We start from the raw sequence: 16,705 nt of genomic DNA on the forward strand, positions 1-16,705 counted from the left end.
ACGTAGCTCTCACCAACAATCTAGCTGCTGTGTTTTGCACCAATGGCAGTTTCTGTAGTTATGTAACCAAGGAATCTCATTTATGCTTAAAAGTTACATATGGTATCTCTGTATACATCAGTATACATCAATTCTAGACAGTATACATCAATTCTGAGGATAAATCAGACCTTTTCTCTTTGTTAATACTTGTGTTCCCTATCCAAAAGAATTAAGAATATTTCCAAAGATTAAACACCGAGGTTAATGCATGTATATATCTTCTGTGGATGTTCATGCATGGAGTCATTGAGAAGCAATAATTTTAGCCATTTGCATTTGAGCTTAGTGCAGATGTTTTGATAAAGGATTTACACTAAAAGCTCCATCTATCCACTATACTTGTGGCAGTTCCTTTTATACTGATTGTTTGCTATCATGTGGGTAGCAATTCAGCATCTGTTTCCATAGAAACCGAAACAACAGTCTCTAGCAAAGTTCTTGAAACTCATGTACATTTGAATGTATGATTAGAAGAGACATTCCATACATACTTCTAAATATTTTAATTCTGGGTTCTAGTGACTTCTTCAGGGGCTCGCCAAACTAACGTTTGATTTAGGTTATCCTCTGAGCAAAACTTGCTGGTAAAAGTCTTGCTATATACAAAAAGCAAGAAACGATTGTCCATACATGTCCAATACTTTACCATTACTGGCATATCTGAAATAATTATATGAAGAACTCTGTAAAATGCTTATAATACATATGAGTATTAAACACTTTTGACCAACTCAAGGGATCTGCAAAGACATACAACTCTTAACTTCTACACAGGACTCCTTACATCAGATCAGGGTTAGTCATGTGACAAGACTTGGGAGAGGACCGCAGGTACCCATTTTTATTTTTTTATTTATTACATTTTTATACTGCCCAATAGCCAAGGTTCTCTGAGTAGTTCAAAATTAAAACTATTAGCCAATCCTGACAACAATGCACACATTGGCCAAGCCCCCTGCCAGCTGTGCATTCAGTGGCTGTCTGAAGGGGACCAGGACTACCTCTTCCTATATGTTCCTTCCTGTATCTTCCTGTAGAACAGTTGATCCAGTTATGTAGGGACAAACAAGTATCAGAGCCTTTTCAGAAAAGCTGGCTGGAACCCCATCCTTAAGCTCTTTCCACGGCCTTAGTAAAACATAGTGTTTTATTATTGCTACGGTATGATCAATAGTGGGTTTGATGCTGGGTTATTATTTGTATTTTATAATTTAATGCACACTGCCTTGAGAGTTTATTTTTTAAGAAAGAAAAAAGGGGAAACTTTTTAAACAAAATAAACAAATGTCATTTACATAGTGCTTTAGAATCCTCAATGGTCTTGCATACATTATCTTCCTGTAATCCCATTTTATCGTCTATTTGATGAGCAGAGGTTAAAAGAGCCTGGCCTATTCAAATGCCCTTTTGTCCAAATGTTCATCAGTTCAGTTTCAGCTTTCTGAGGCTCTATAGACTGTGGAAACTGTATTATAGCTACAGGCAAGAATAATGGATATACCCCTTCCTAAATTCAGGATTGTTAATTTGGAGTGCTCCATTTTGAGTGGTAGATGTGTATTTTTTAACCTCCAGCCCTTGGTTACATTTCCACACCACCTTTGTAATTAAAGAATCACCCCTCTCTGTACTCATTGGCACATCATCTTTATATAAAATGGAGCCAAACAGCTGTGCTGGGAGCACTGCTTATTCTGTTTGACAGGTTCAGTTTCGGAAAACTGAGATCCTAGCTAAAGTTTAGGAAGGAATGTCATCTAGAACTCTCAGGAATAAGTGATCAAAGCATGCCACTCGCTAGTGTGGAAGTGATGAAGGCCTGTGTCAGGGGTCGGCACTTGTATCTGGTCAAGAGGGCAGGGCTCCTGCAGCTTTAACTGTTGTGATGAAGAGGGAATTTCACCAGGTGCTGCATGCATACAAATGACACCTGCTGAAATTCCTTTTTCTATACAACTGTTAAAGATACAAGAACCCCGTCCTCCTTTCCATATGGTCATCCTTTAAAGCACAGTTTAAAGTTGGCTTGTTTAGACAACCCATAGTTAAAACATATCACAATTTGTCCTTGTCTGGACATAGTGACAAACCAAAGTTAGTTGAAAATGAAGCAAATACTTCCAATGTCCCTGAGGCTGCACTAGAGGAAGACAGGGAATGCATATGCCTGAGGCTAGTTCATGTAGAGTTAAATCATAGCTTGGTGTTATGGCCAAACACAGTCAATATACTTCACTATTGATAGTAAAGTCTGCTATTTTGACTGTATAAAACATGCATGTCAAAATAATTCAACTCACAGTAGGAAGTCACTGAGACAGAATTCAACAAAGGTTCACCCTTCATCTATTTGTTTCTTCAGGCACATTGTTCTTGGTTAAATAATACAGAAAAAGTATGAAAAATATATTTATCCTGTGGATCTTTGGCAAGCAGTACGTTACTCATGTGGGAACACAGATATTTGGTTTTCAGGCAATGTCTGCTGATCTGTATCTGTATTTAAACTGCAGAAATCTCCAACACAGAGCAAGTGAATGTTAACAGCATTGCTCAAATCCAACAAACAATAGGTTGTAGCTATGCAGCTAAAAAGCTTATCTCTTTCCTCGCAGTACAGTTATATTTATGTGACAAAAAAAATCTTTTCATTCTTTTTCCTCTTTTGAATGTTCTGATTTTAACACCTTTTTTTTACAATACAAACAGTTTTCATATGCTTATGGGGTTTTTTTAAAACCAAAAGCATACTCCTTACTTTTTGTATCTGGTTAACACTGTAATCATTATAAAATAATCTGGATAAATGCTTATTTTTAAACATGAACTAACTAAAATTTTACACAATATACATATATACATATTAATTTAGATCTCTTAAGCAGGGGCAACTTGCTCTATCTTGTTCTTCTTTTTTCCAACAAAGCCTTTTGCAGACAGGCTGGTGATGAGGTCTCTTAACTTCCATGTGAAAAAGAAGAGGAGGAGGAGAAATGCTGCTTGTCAGCATAGTTCTAAGAACTCTGTAGAGAAAGTGCATTTGCTACAGATTGTTACATAATACTGTGCTTTGAAGAGGCGAGAAATGCAAAGTACCTTTGAGATGTTTTGCCAGGAATATTGTAGGGGCAATTGTGCTCTGGGTGCTAAACACCCATATTCCGCCCACACCAGGCCCACTTTGCACATTATGGGGCAACCAATGCATCACCATGGAAACTGAATGCATGTTGAGATCATGACAAATTATACACACATGCCCCAAACTTTCTAGAAGACAGAGAGGAAAAATCTACAAAGAATTAAACATGTCAGATGATAACAACAACAACAATAGAAACTGGCTTACAAGACCCTTTCTTGTAAGCCTGGTGAAGTATGGTACACAGGTTAGCACAGACATTTGCATAATCCAGAGAAAAATCACATGCCTTGGCCAAATCAATGGAATTTATATGCTCAGATACCCAGATGTTACAAATGATATTGCAAATGGCACCCTGGTGTCCAGTTCTCCCCTTCTTCCCTTGTAACATCTAGAGAAATTCAATATACAATGTAATGTCATCAAAGTGGTTTTCTATGCCCCTTCCCCAGATTATAAGGCAGCTTCCTATGTTCCAGTGTTCCTATTATTGGTTGCCTCTTTCAGGGCTGACAAATATCTGGACACAATAATGTCATACATTATATTGGACCTGTTCAGACAACACACTAAGCCATGGTTAGGCCGCTAACCCTTTTGCAGCAAATAGTGAGTGTGTTTAAACCGTGGCTATGTAGCCACCACAGTTTGGAATGGTTCACATGACAAGCTAAGCTATAATGTTTACCTCAAAATGCTTAACCACTGTGGCTTAGCAGAGAGAGGGACAACTAAAATAGAGGAAGTTGCTTTCAGCAGCAACCTTGTGTTGGCGGTAATATATAGTTATACCCACTGCATGACTGACTTCAGTAACACACAAAAAACACACTGCTCATTTTGCTTGATTGTATCCCCAAAGCACTCAGAAATCCCAAATTAGCAAGAGATATCAGTGATAAAGCCCAATGTAGGCTATAGCACATTTTAAAGTGTCACTATCACATAGGTGTAGGTGAATAGTTTTATTGCAGAGGAAAATAGAACTGCTACAAAGGGAATGCCTGATACTCATTACATGTACACTCCCACCTTCAGCAGAAAGTAGCCCTCCCCAGCCTGGTGCCCTGCAGATGTGTGGTACTACAACTCCCATAACCCTCAGCCTGACTGGACATAATATGTTTAAATGTACAAGGTATACAAGTAAAATTACTCCATCATTCTCAAAGGCCTTTTACTGTTTTGGCACTCCATAAACTGATACTGTAAAGTAACCTTGAAAGAACAATCTAGCCAAAAGGGATTGTCAGGTAACCTTTTTCAGCAGTGTTTTTTGTTTTGTTTTTTAAATGTGACACGTCTGCTTCCAAGTCTTCTGAGTTGTCTAATGTCATCACCAAAAAGCCCACTTGCTAATGAAGAACCTGTCAAACCTAAGCAGAAGCAACTGTAATGTATCTCTTAATTAGTATGACTGATTGTATGCTTGGCTTGTAGTCTGAGGAAACTCGCATTTCCTGACAGGCTACAGAAAATCAAAGCCTTACACTTCAACTTTTTTGCTGGAGCAATGCAATAGCCAACCCTATTAAATATTTTATACATGACCATAAAGGTGCCAAATTTGGCATTTAGTTGTACATATACATTTGAGAGTTTCCCAAGAAAATCACCAAGCACTTAATCAGACCACTCTTGAATTAAACCCTGTGAAAGTCAAATGGGAGCCAGAAAACTCTTTATAGCTGTCGAATTCATAGGGAACAGGCATCTATGCAAGTGTGGTGTAGTGGTTGGAGTGTTGGAATGGGAGTCAGATGATGCAGGTTCTAGTCCCCAATTGGCCATGGAAACTCACTGGATGACTTTGGGCCAGTCACAGACTCTCAACCCAACCTACCTCACAGGGTTGTTATGAGGATAAAATGGAGAGGAGGATTATGTACGTTACCTTGGGTTCCTTGGAGGAAAAAAGGCACGATATAAATGCAATAAATAATAAATATGTGTCTTGTCCATGAAGGAAAAGGAACCATACAAACTCACAGAGCTTTATGAACTGCATTGGAGCAAAAAGCTGTAAATTCCCAAGTTAATATGATGTTCACTTGTTCTTGTCAGTACTGATGCTACTAGGAGCATTTTTACATGAAGCTTTTGTTGTGCTCTTGTGATTCACATTTTTTTGCGAGTCCTTTACATTTTTTTAAAATCACTTTTTTATTATGGATTTTAACAAAATAAAAACCATAAAAGAAAATAAGAAAAGAAAATGGACATATGCAACTATTCACTTCAAAAGCCTGATTCAAATATCACAACATTCTAAATGAAAAAAAGATGAAAGGGAAAGTAGCATAAATTACATATAAACATCCGTGAAAGCAGACCAAATGTCTAGATATAAGTCTATTTGTAAATGTATTCAACTCATTCAAATGTTGCTAATGTTGTTAAGTCTTCAATTCATTGCATTATAGGCAGTGAGGTTTTATCTTTCCAATGTTGTAGTATCAATCTTTTGGCAGTCAAGAGGGCGTGAAAAATCCATTTACATTGACTGTGTGTTACTTTCCAAGAAGCCGGTACATAATTTAAGATAACATGTACATCAGAAAATATTAAAGAGCTTTCTAATAGACACCTCCAACAATTATTCAATTTGGACAAACTTTATTAAACAGACGCTGTGGCATTCAATAGACCTTGTGGGTCCTTTGCATGATGTCATCAACTTCCAAAACCCCTCCTATTCTTTCTGGTTTTATTTACACCTCCAAAAATGCGATTAAGAGATAAAGTAGCAAGTTATATTTCCGGTAAAGTTCCGGAATTGCGCTATATTGCATTGCCATCTAGTGGCTGTATAATGAAACACATTGAACTTGCTGACAAAGGAAATGGATTTTGGGCTTCACATGTAATGCAGCTGATCTTGATCCCACCAGGAATCCAGAATCAGAAGCCCTGGTAAGGGTGCAGAATTTTAGCCTCACATGGAGAAGCTCCTGATCCTTTAGGCTGCAATCCTATACATACTTACTTCTGAGTAAACATGCATATGATTTGGCTACAAGAGTATAAATTATGATACATTTTAATAATTGTAATAAGTGAGAAATCTTTATCTCACAGGATCCTGACCACATTCAGCATACAATGGAGATACAAATAGAATACTTTTATTTTCATTCATCAGTATATTATATTAAAATATAGCAGTTTGCTCATCTGTAGATGAGATGCTGTTGAGTTTATTGTACTATATTTCATAGGATTTGTTCATGCATAACTGCAGATGGGTAGTTGTTATACTGGTCATGTAGCCAAAGCTGAAAATTCTGTAGCACTCAGTGGGAAAATGTAAACAACATACAAACAATTCAAAAGAAGGCGCACGAATCTTTCACATGACTCAGATTTCACTGAAAAAAATGTAACAAAAAAAGTACCTGAGAATGTTTTGAGACCCAGTGGCGAAGGACATTCAGGACACGATTAGTGGCAGCTCGACGTATTATAAATTCCTTATCACATGTTCGTTCAGAGTTATTAAATCCTACACAATTTAAAAGATAGGTCATGGTGAAATAAATGTAGTTAGATGAAGGAAAAATTGAAGGGCATCACCAAATGAAAATTATTTACCATTGGATAAAAGCATTTTTAAAAATGTCCTTGCATGCTAAAACACTTCAAAGGATTTTGAAGATTTTGGTTACATGTTTATATATATATTATGTATGTGTTTGTATACACATACACACACACACACACACAGAGTAAACATTGTGCTGTTGCTGTAGGCAAATCCAGAAAGGAATAGAACTAAAAATAAAACAGCAAACACAATGTCATTACATAAATCGGGTACCTACATTTAGAATACTGCCAGCATTTTTGGTTGTCTTATGTATGTATGTGAAGGGAAAGATAAAGGAAAGAAACAACTAAAATGAACAAGGTCTTGAAAGAAATCCTAAGAAAGTGGAAATTTTCAGTTTAGGAAGAAGGGACTACAGGGGATGCAAAAGAAGCTTCCGAATGTGTTAACAGTGTGGAAAGGGAGAACAAACTTCCTCTTTCAAAACAGTTGATCCAATTAAACTGATCAGGAGTAGATTCAGGACAAAGAGAATGAGGTATTACTTCATTTAGCCATGAATTCATTGCCACAAAAGATGGCACAAATTCCACTAGCTTAGATGTATCCATAAAATATAAGGCACATTTATGAGGGACAGAAAATATCAATTATTTTTATTCATAACAGCTAAGAATGGACCCTTCATGTTCAGGACAATATACTATGATTATCAAATATACCTGTGGACAATATGCCTATGATTATCAAAAGATAGGAACAAAGAATAAAGGATGGCTGTCTCCCTTTATACTGCATTTGTCTGTTTACCAGGTGCTTCTGGGATTGCGTGGCCTCTGTTCGAGGCGGAATGTTAAACTACATGGGTGCTGGGTCAGATTTAGCAAAGTAATTGTTATATTTTTAAGCATTAATCATCATAATGCTTTTTTCTACCACAAACACCATACCTTCTCAATAATAGGTTTCACTGGATCACTTCGGTGAACAAATTATCAGTACAATCCTAAGAATGTCTTCACAACAAATAACTAAGACCCATTGATTTCAATGGGGCTTGCTCCCAGGTAAATGCATATAAGATTGCAGTCTAAGGCTACAGTCTTATTAACGAGTAAATATGTTTTGAATTAGCCTTTCTGTAAAGATTTGCCAAAACACTTATGGCAGTATCCAATGCTTGCGCAAACACCAGCAGCACCCACCACTTCTGCAATGGGGATTTAGCGCTTCATATGTGTTTCCTTTTATTTCTGGAATGGGACAGGTCAGCCGAGCTCACACAATGGAGCTCCGCCAACCTGTCCCAATCTGGGAACAAGTGTTTTCATTTAGTTTCTTGGTTTGCTTTATGAAGCACTAAATTCCTGTAGTGTAAGTGGTGAGTCCTGCTTGTGAAATGGGATCAACGGGAGCACAGAGGCCCCATTGGATCTTACCCTTAAGGGAAAAAATATGTTGCTAGACGTTCCAGTATCAAATCTCCTCTCAGATTTGGACACCTTCAGTGAATTTCACTCAGTATCTTCAGATATTATTAATGCTTCTTGCACTAAAACATGGAAACCTTCGACAACAAAGTATGTCAAAAGGTCTTGCAAATATCTATATATCTATCTGTATATAAGCTAATACTGTTTTTTTTTAATTATGGAATGTTATGTAAGCTTATTGTGGAAACACTACATATGGACAAAAAGTTTCTGCCAATTTTTCAGTTGTAGAGCTTAAACATAATTTGATATTGCAAAACATCACATAATTTGCAGCTGACAGTGAAACTAAGCTAAAGCATACTTTAAATCTTGATGGCTTCCTTTTGTAGGATAAGGGAAGGGTAATTTTCAACAGAGAAGCAGAATAGGAGGAAAGGGGTGATTAACTCCTTTCCTACCCATTGCTTCTCTGCTGCAATTTCCCACAAGGGGTTCTACATTCATATTTACCCTTCGAAACCAATGCCTGAAACCTTGAAGTGTGGGGAAAGTAATTCGGTCAGGAAATTACAGAAGAAAATAAGAGGCTTGTGAGACAGTAAAACATCCCCACCCTTTCACTTTTGTACTGAAAATCACCTCTCCCAAAACTGCTTTTCCTGACCAGAAAAGAAAAGAAAACGGGAACAGTTGGGACAGTTAAAGCTGCAGGAGCCCTGCCCTTTGACCAGATACAAAACAGGGGAGGGCTCCTGCAGCTTTAACTGTTGTGATGAAGAGGGAATTTCACCAGGTGCTGCATGCATACAAATGACACCTCCTGGAATTCCTTTTTTGCAATGTAGGCAGTGGGAGAGGCAGATTACAAGTGCTGTAATTCTCCATAGAAATGCTCCATAAAAGCTTGAAGAAATACCTGGTAGTTCATTTTTCAACATATTGTTCAGTTTTCTATGGTGTTGTTGAGAAAAATTTTAGTATTAGCAATTGTTAATTATGCTTTTCTGCTCTCAAACAGATGTACATAAACTCAAAAGAAAACAAAAACAAGACATGGTTTTAGTTTACTAGTTTTGCTGCAATAAATGGATACGCACTAAAGCAAACAATGGTTTAAATTTTCTCCACTATCTCTATAAATAGAAACAATAAGTAGCTGCAATTACAGTTTGGACACTTATGCATTAACCACAATATTCCCTCTTGGGGCAATTCAGATATTACAGTTCCCATGGAAAATCTCTTTCTTCTAATTTTTGTGGAAGATTTTGGATAATTTTCAGTTTAACCTTAGGCAAACTTTGGATAATTCACTTGATTTACCTACTATAAATTTGGATTCAGGACCCTTCTTAATGGATATTATATATGAGCATATAAACCTGCCTTATACTGAGTTAGTCCATTGGTCCACCTAGCCCACTATATTGTACCATGACTGGTGGTAACTCTCAAGGGTCTCCATCAGACCAAGTTCCCATCACCTGCTGTCTTGATGGTTTTAGCAACAGATGCCGGTGTTTGATTCTGGGAACTTCTTCCTGCAAACGACATGCCCTGCCATTGAGCTATAGCCCCTGCCCTTATAGCAAAAGATCTATGTAGCAACACAGTGAGGTCCTTTCTACCTTCCTCTCATAATTACAATTTTTAATACAAGGTTATTGCTTAATAAAATCTGCATGGTGCGATTTGCCTCAGTTTGAAGGAGAACATTTGCCCAACCAGTTGACAGAATTGCTAAGCAACAGTTCTCTAGATTCAAAACAGCTCTTGATACTGGAACAAAAATAGAAGTCTATTCAAATTCATCACAGAGTTCGTGAATATTGCAAGAAAAAAAAGAATAATGTTCGTGGGTATAACATTCAAAGACAGATGGAAATGAATTAATTATCTGCCTATTATTGGTACCTCAGACAGTCAATAAAATATCATCTTTGGGGGAAAGAAGATAAATATGTAAATTTCAGATGGAAAGGTATTAGGGAGGAAGTGCCAAGACTGAGATTATAATCAATGGAGAATACAATCTTATTGTGAAAACACTCCATGCTTAATTCTCACGGAAAGAAGCACCACATTTTTATGCTAGGTCGTGAGCAGGAGAGATTTCCTGCCCCTCTGATAGCTGTACAGAATGGAGAATTTCACCAAATGTAGTTTCTGCCAGTGTTGCAGCGGTACCTCAACACTTAGTTTTATTGATTGACTGATTGATTAAAATTGATAGGCCGCATTTTGGACCAAAGCAGCATGCAACAGAACAACCAACTACGTAAAAGTAACAATAATAAAAAGTTAAACGCCACATCAGCAAAAGAAAAACACAACCTTCCATCACAAAGCCAAACAGCAATCTAATCAAAGGAGCAAATCATTCAACCAGATGGTTGAAGCCTATTGGAACAAGATGTTCTTCATCAGCTTCCTAACCTTTAGTAGGAAAGGAGCTAGTCAAGATTCCCTTTGTTTACATGTTTTCTTTCACATGTACTGCTAAGCCACCATGGTTAGTGTGGGGAAGCAAATCACAGTGACTGTGTTGGGGGTGGAAAACTAACAACGATGGCTTATTATTATTATTATTATTATTATTATTATTATTATTATTAATTGCATTTTATACCACCCAATAGCCAAAGCTCCCTTTAATAAACCACCCCGGGTAACCACCTCCCTACAGTGGGGTTAAAGGGCCCCCTGGGGTAGCTTACTGTGCCATCGGTTGGGATCACCAGTGGTTAAAATGGCCATTCCACAAAAAAACCACAGCAACCATAGAGTCAGCCACCTAGAGTGGGTGCAATGTCCAGCAATGCTCTAGCTGAGGCGTACTTTCTCGATGAACAAGATCACTGTGTGTTGGCTACAGCATCCAGCATGACCCAATTCCCACCGTGGTGGCCGCTGGGATATGCGGCTGCAGCAGGAGCACGACGATGTAGGAAGCAGCAAGTAAATCATGCAGCACCGTGCAGTTCCTGTTTGTGTGACGGGTGCACATGTTGTTGTTTTGATAACTCTCCCCTAACCACCCTTCCCCCAGTGGCATGTGCATAGGCCCTGTACCTACATATATATGTATTGTATGTTTAAGTGAGCTGATAATTGTTAGATGATGGATAAAGTGTTATCAGCTGGCTTATACATACATACATACGTAAATAAGGTGTTTAAAACATGTTATAAGGATGTTAAGTTTTAAAGATCCAGCAAAGCTCTTTGTTGTTTTACTACTTTTAATGTATTGTGTCTTATGCATTTATTATTATTATTATTATTATTATTATTATTATTATTATTATTATTATTATTAATCATCTGCCACCCCAGACTGTGGAATGACCTGCTGGAGGAGACTCGTCAGCTTAATGCTGAGTTTAAGACAGCCGTAAAGACTAGTCTCTTCTGGCAGGCCATTCCATAAATTCTTAAAACCTAAGAATTTTAAGATGCTGTGATTGTTATTTTAATATTGTATTGGTTTTATATGCTCTTTTAACTTATTTTAAATATTATATTGTATTTAGTGTTGTTCCCCGCCTCAATCCAGAGGGAGAGGCGGGAAATTTAAAAATTATTATTATTATTATTATTATTATTATTATTATTATTATTATTATGAGATCATGTCAATTAACCAGTGTAACATTTTACCTCTGTCAAAGGGAGGGTATGGTGAAATTAACTTGAAATACATGAAATAATAAATCAAAGAAAAATATGCAGTACACTTCCAGTGATGTTGCAAAAATTTTAACTGCGTTCTACAACTATACTTTATGTTCTTGACAAACTGGCATTCAAGATATACTTGGCAACAATACAAAGCCTATCTAGAAAATCTTCAATGTTGCAACATGATTCTATCCGAAAGATACTTTTGTGTAATTTTGTGCAAAGTGTGTCATGCTTCTGCCCAAAACAAAATGAAAAATAGAAAAAATTTTGACATCAGGAAACTAATTAATGGTTTTAATTAGTACTGATCAAAAATAGCTGGTCGCAATGCAAGAGTATTAACAGCACAATCCTACACATACCTACTCAGAAGTAAGCCACACTAAATTCAATTGGTAAATATGCATAGGATTACAGCTTGAATGACAGAAAACATGTGTAAAATTGTATTGTGATTATAATAACCAGTTCATTACTTAGCCTCACGTAATCAGGTGTGTGTTTCATCTATACAAATTCAAAGGCCTGATATTTTGGAGCAGCATGTAAATAGCAAATTATTATAATGTGCACTGGATATTTGTAAACAGCAGTATAATTCACCAAATGTCATTTTCTGTAGAAATTAGGATTGCTATACATATTGGTTTAGAATCCCACCCTCCTTCCTCATCCTTCTTCCTCCTCAGACTTTCCCTCACCCACTGCCTCTCCTTTCTCATTCCCATCCCCCTGCTTCTGCCCACCCCTGCTGATAATAATCTGATCTGCCAACTTCCTGCTTCCTAGCTGCTAAGTGCAGTGGGAGGCAAAAACACTGGTGGGGTTGAGCCGGTGGAGGATAACAACAAGGGTGAGAAGGAACAACTGGAGTCCTGGCACCATGTACATTGATGGTGCTATATAAATAAATAATAATAATAATAATAATAATAATAATAATAATAATAATAATAATAATAATAATAAATAATGGCAAGCACTGGGTCACCAAGTCACTGGTAATCTGATTGCATGTAGTTTTATTTATTGATGTTCAGAACTCTTTTTTTCTCTCTCTTTATAAGTAGAAAGCTCACCTGGTGGACTCCCATGCCCAGCTGCAGCTGTAGCAATAGCGAAAGCAGAAGCTGGAGAAACAGAACAATGGCAGTTGTCCGTTGGCTGTACTGCAAGGAAAATAATAAATAAAATCAACTGATAGTATTGTTTTAAAAATTCGAATCAAACGTTGAACATTCTAGTAAACAAAACACATTGTTCAAGAATTCATTCTTGCTGAAACAAGCAGAAATAGTTGTGAAGAAAGAGATAATCATGATAAGAAAAGTCTATTTTAGCTCGAGAACACTGTCTTGAATTAAGAATTACATTTCCAGGACAGCCTTTTTATGAGAGTTCTTTGAAGGTGTGTGTTAGTAAAAATGTATTTATTTTTCATTTGCAGGCTGAAGTAATAGGCGGTACTGCTAATGAGTCTAAATTGCCCATTCAAGTTTTGCAAGCCACCCCAAAATACTTTGTATTACAAAAGGGATAACACATAATGATATATTATTTGCAATCCCCCAGTTACTGTCGAAGAAATCCATCCAGGAGGTAAAGCTCACTGAGCTTTCAGCAGCTCCCCCCACCCCACCTCACAGACCAGGTCACAGATTGAGTCAGGCCAGGTCATGGATTTTCCAGCTTTTTTTCCTAAAACAAAATTTGCACAAATTGTGGCCGGAATTTATACAAATTGCAGCTGCAACTTGCACAAATTAAGCAAACTATGGCCAGAATTTGTGCAAATTATGCACATTGCAACTGCTAGTTCCAAACTATTTCCCTAGATCAGGTACACCCTGCATTTAATTGCAAGAAACCCTATATATGAAGACGGCTGCCCAGATATACAGGTCCAAAGTGGTGTTTGTTTAAGTAATGGTCACTTAAAATGGCAATGGATGTTGGGCAATCAGAGGTAACTGAAAAGCCCAATGACTTTCACTTTCTCTTCCTAGAGTTTATTTGTAATACACAAAGCTGAACGTCTACAATTCCTTCCATAATTAGTTGTGCAAACTCTCACACATCTGAGTGCAGGGAGAGATGTGAAAATTCTGCTTTGCATGTTACCAAGAGGTACAGGGAAGAAAAAGCACAAATGACTTCCACTTCCTGCACATGGAGGGGAGCTACTGGATCACAATCAATGTGTTTAGGATCAAGATGCTAGAATGCTGCATTCCTTAAGAATCTGATGATAGGACAGATGACCTGCTGGAGTTCTACCAAAATAATTGCATCTCTTAGTTAAGCAATTTGTTCCCGTTCTGTAATGAGTAATTAGGATACCATCTGCACATTTTCTGTGCCACACATGTAGGAGTAAATAGCCTTATATAATAATAATAATAATAATAATAATAATAATAATAATAATAATAATAATAATAATAATTAGAAGAACCATACTTCTTATATTACACAGTGCCCAATATCTACCCTCAACTTGTTTCATGCAAATCTGTCAGTAGTAAGACTAAAGTCAATATTTTTCTTGAACAAATGTACATCTCGTTCAAAATATTACAGAACATTTCATCACATCTTAACGTAAATATGCTTTTCATTCTGTTGTTACTCACATGCTAATCATTTGGAATGGTATTAATCACATTTCTCTATTTTCTGTGAGTTGAACAGAAATATAAAGTTAACCAGCCTGCTCCAACCTGGTGGCCTCCAGATGTGTTGGATTATAACTCCCATCATCTCTAGTCATAACTGCAATTGCTGGTTATGGATTATGGGAGTTGTAAACCAAAAGAAAAAAAATTACTTTGGGTGCAATCCTATGCATAATTAGACAGAAGCTGGTTGGGGATGCTTTAATTGTATGACTTTTTTTCTGTCCAAACATGCATAGGATTGCACCCTTAGACACTTAATATCATCATGGATAAAAAGTGGGCTCAGGTCTGCTTCTATGTCTGACTCAGGACAACTATGTGAACAGCTGATCCAAGCTTCTTGCCAGGAAAGCAGCTTCAATCGGTCTCTCCTCTTCCCTCCTCCTTAATCTGGGCTTGAATTTTGCTTTTAAATCTGTTAAACAAGACTGTGGGATATAGCCTTCTGCGACTTACACACTCGCTCTCATGTTTCTTGCTCTCCCAGTGCATTGCACGTTCATTACATTGGGCCTCTTCAGCTGGCTGACTATCTAAAGAATCTGTCGGTGGCTAAATATCGTATTGCCTTCTCCAAGGCCAGATGCAATGTTTATTCTATTGAATTACTTCAGGGCAGATATGCTGGTGTCCCTTATCAGGAACGATGGTGCCCCTGTAGGAATATGGAAGTGGAGATGATGGAGCATATCCTTCTGTCCTGTAGCTTTTATAATCAGGCCCGCCATCTTATGATCGCCCCATTGTTGAGTAAACTGTCCAGAAGTTCAGACAAATTTTATGTTAAGTTTCTGTTGGAAGATAAGTCCTCAAGAGTAACTTTGGCTGTTGCTAAATTTCTTACAGTGGCGGCCAGGATTAGAGCTCTCTGTGTATTAGACGAAAGTTGGATAATAGCTCTAACTGTATGATTTCATGTTTTTGTTCTTGTTTTTTCATGGATCTATGGATCGCAATAAAGAAGTATGGTATGGTATGGATGAAAAGTCTAAAACAGTTTCCAGTTTAAGGCTACGACTTCAATCAAGTATCGAGTTTAAATCTATTACAATTGCTTAAACCCATGCAACTGTGTAATATATCAAAGCTATTTTTCTTTTTACTCTTACCCCCTGGCTGTCGAAAACGTAGATGTCGTGGAGTTGAAGGGGATCTACATGGAGAGAGCTCAGGAGTATCCACAGTTGAGGCACTTTCTGGGATAGTGCGGTCCACTGATACCGACTCCAGAACCGCTGCTTTAAAAAGTATGAACTTTAATATAAAGATAGCAAATGATCTTAAAAATCATAATTCAGATACAAGATGCTTCAGATAACTTTAAGACACTATTTTACATTATTATTATTATTATTATTATTATTATTATTATTATTATTTATATAGCACCATCAATTTACATGGTGCTGTACAGAGTAAAACAGTAAATAGCAAGACCCATCTTCCTAAACACCAAATGTATAAACTTCTTTTTCAGTGTTGTTGTTGTTTTAAAAAAGGGTTGACACATACACCCTGAAACAAAACACACAAATGAATTAAATTTACTGAGCACATAATGGTCACCCTTAAAACTACATATAATAAATATATATGAATGAAGAATAAAATTTGATTATTTAATGTCAGCATCTTCAACAGATCCATAAACTGGATCAGCTCCATTGTCAAGTAATTCATGGAGCAGTATCTTTTTTATATCAGTGACCTGATTAATGCTCTGTTCACATAATATAATGGCTTTGCATGCACATTCTTTATCATTGAACACAATAAGCAAACCTATGCTCATGTGGAGCTGTATGTATGCAATGAACCCCATTGGAGTTTGGGATACTAGCACGTAATTCTATTCTTCAGCTAGAATTTGTTTGCTGAACTTTAAGTTACTCTTGTAGAGACAACACCATATTGTGAAGTTTGACAAATAATTACTTAAGATGACAATTCTTCAAAAATTGCTCTCATAAATTTAATAGGATTGATAAAATATCAGACTACCTGACAGGAACCAATAATATAAGCACAACTAAATAATGGAATTGAATGCACAATTTTAAACAACATAGGCTGGCTATCAATTGTGAAGATGTTTCAAGATTTTGCAACTATTCAGACAAAATATCTAGTGGCACACACTAAATCACAGAATCAAGAGCAGAAAATCCACAAA

The 16,705-nt window shown here is 36.9% G+C and overlaps 1 protein-coding gene across 1 annotated transcript in view; it reads right to left on the minus strand.

The window, feature by feature from the left end:
* RASGRF2 (Ras protein specific guanine nucleotide releasing factor 2) overlaps positions 1-16,705 on the minus strand; it is a 107,563-nt gene that overhangs the window by 26,015 nt on the left and 64,843 nt on the right. The window contains exons 16-18 of the mRNA XM_063129667.1: positions 15,642-15,770; positions 12,934-13,023; positions 6,583-6,689 (exon numbers count right to left, since the gene is read on the minus strand). Of these exons, the coding sequence (XP_062985737.1) occupies positions 6,583-6,689; positions 12,934-13,023; positions 15,642-15,770 (326 nt within the window). The remainder of the gene's footprint in view (positions 1-6,582; positions 6,690-12,933; positions 13,024-15,641; positions 15,771-16,705) is intronic.

Source organism: Elgaria multicarinata, chromosome 6 (assembly GCF_023053635.1).
Source record: "Elgaria multicarinata webbii isolate HBS135686 ecotype San Diego chromosome 6, rElgMul1.1.pri, whole genome shotgun sequence".
Classification (NCBI taxonomy): domain Eukaryota; kingdom Metazoa; phylum Chordata; class Lepidosauria; order Squamata; family Anguidae; genus Elgaria; species Elgaria multicarinata.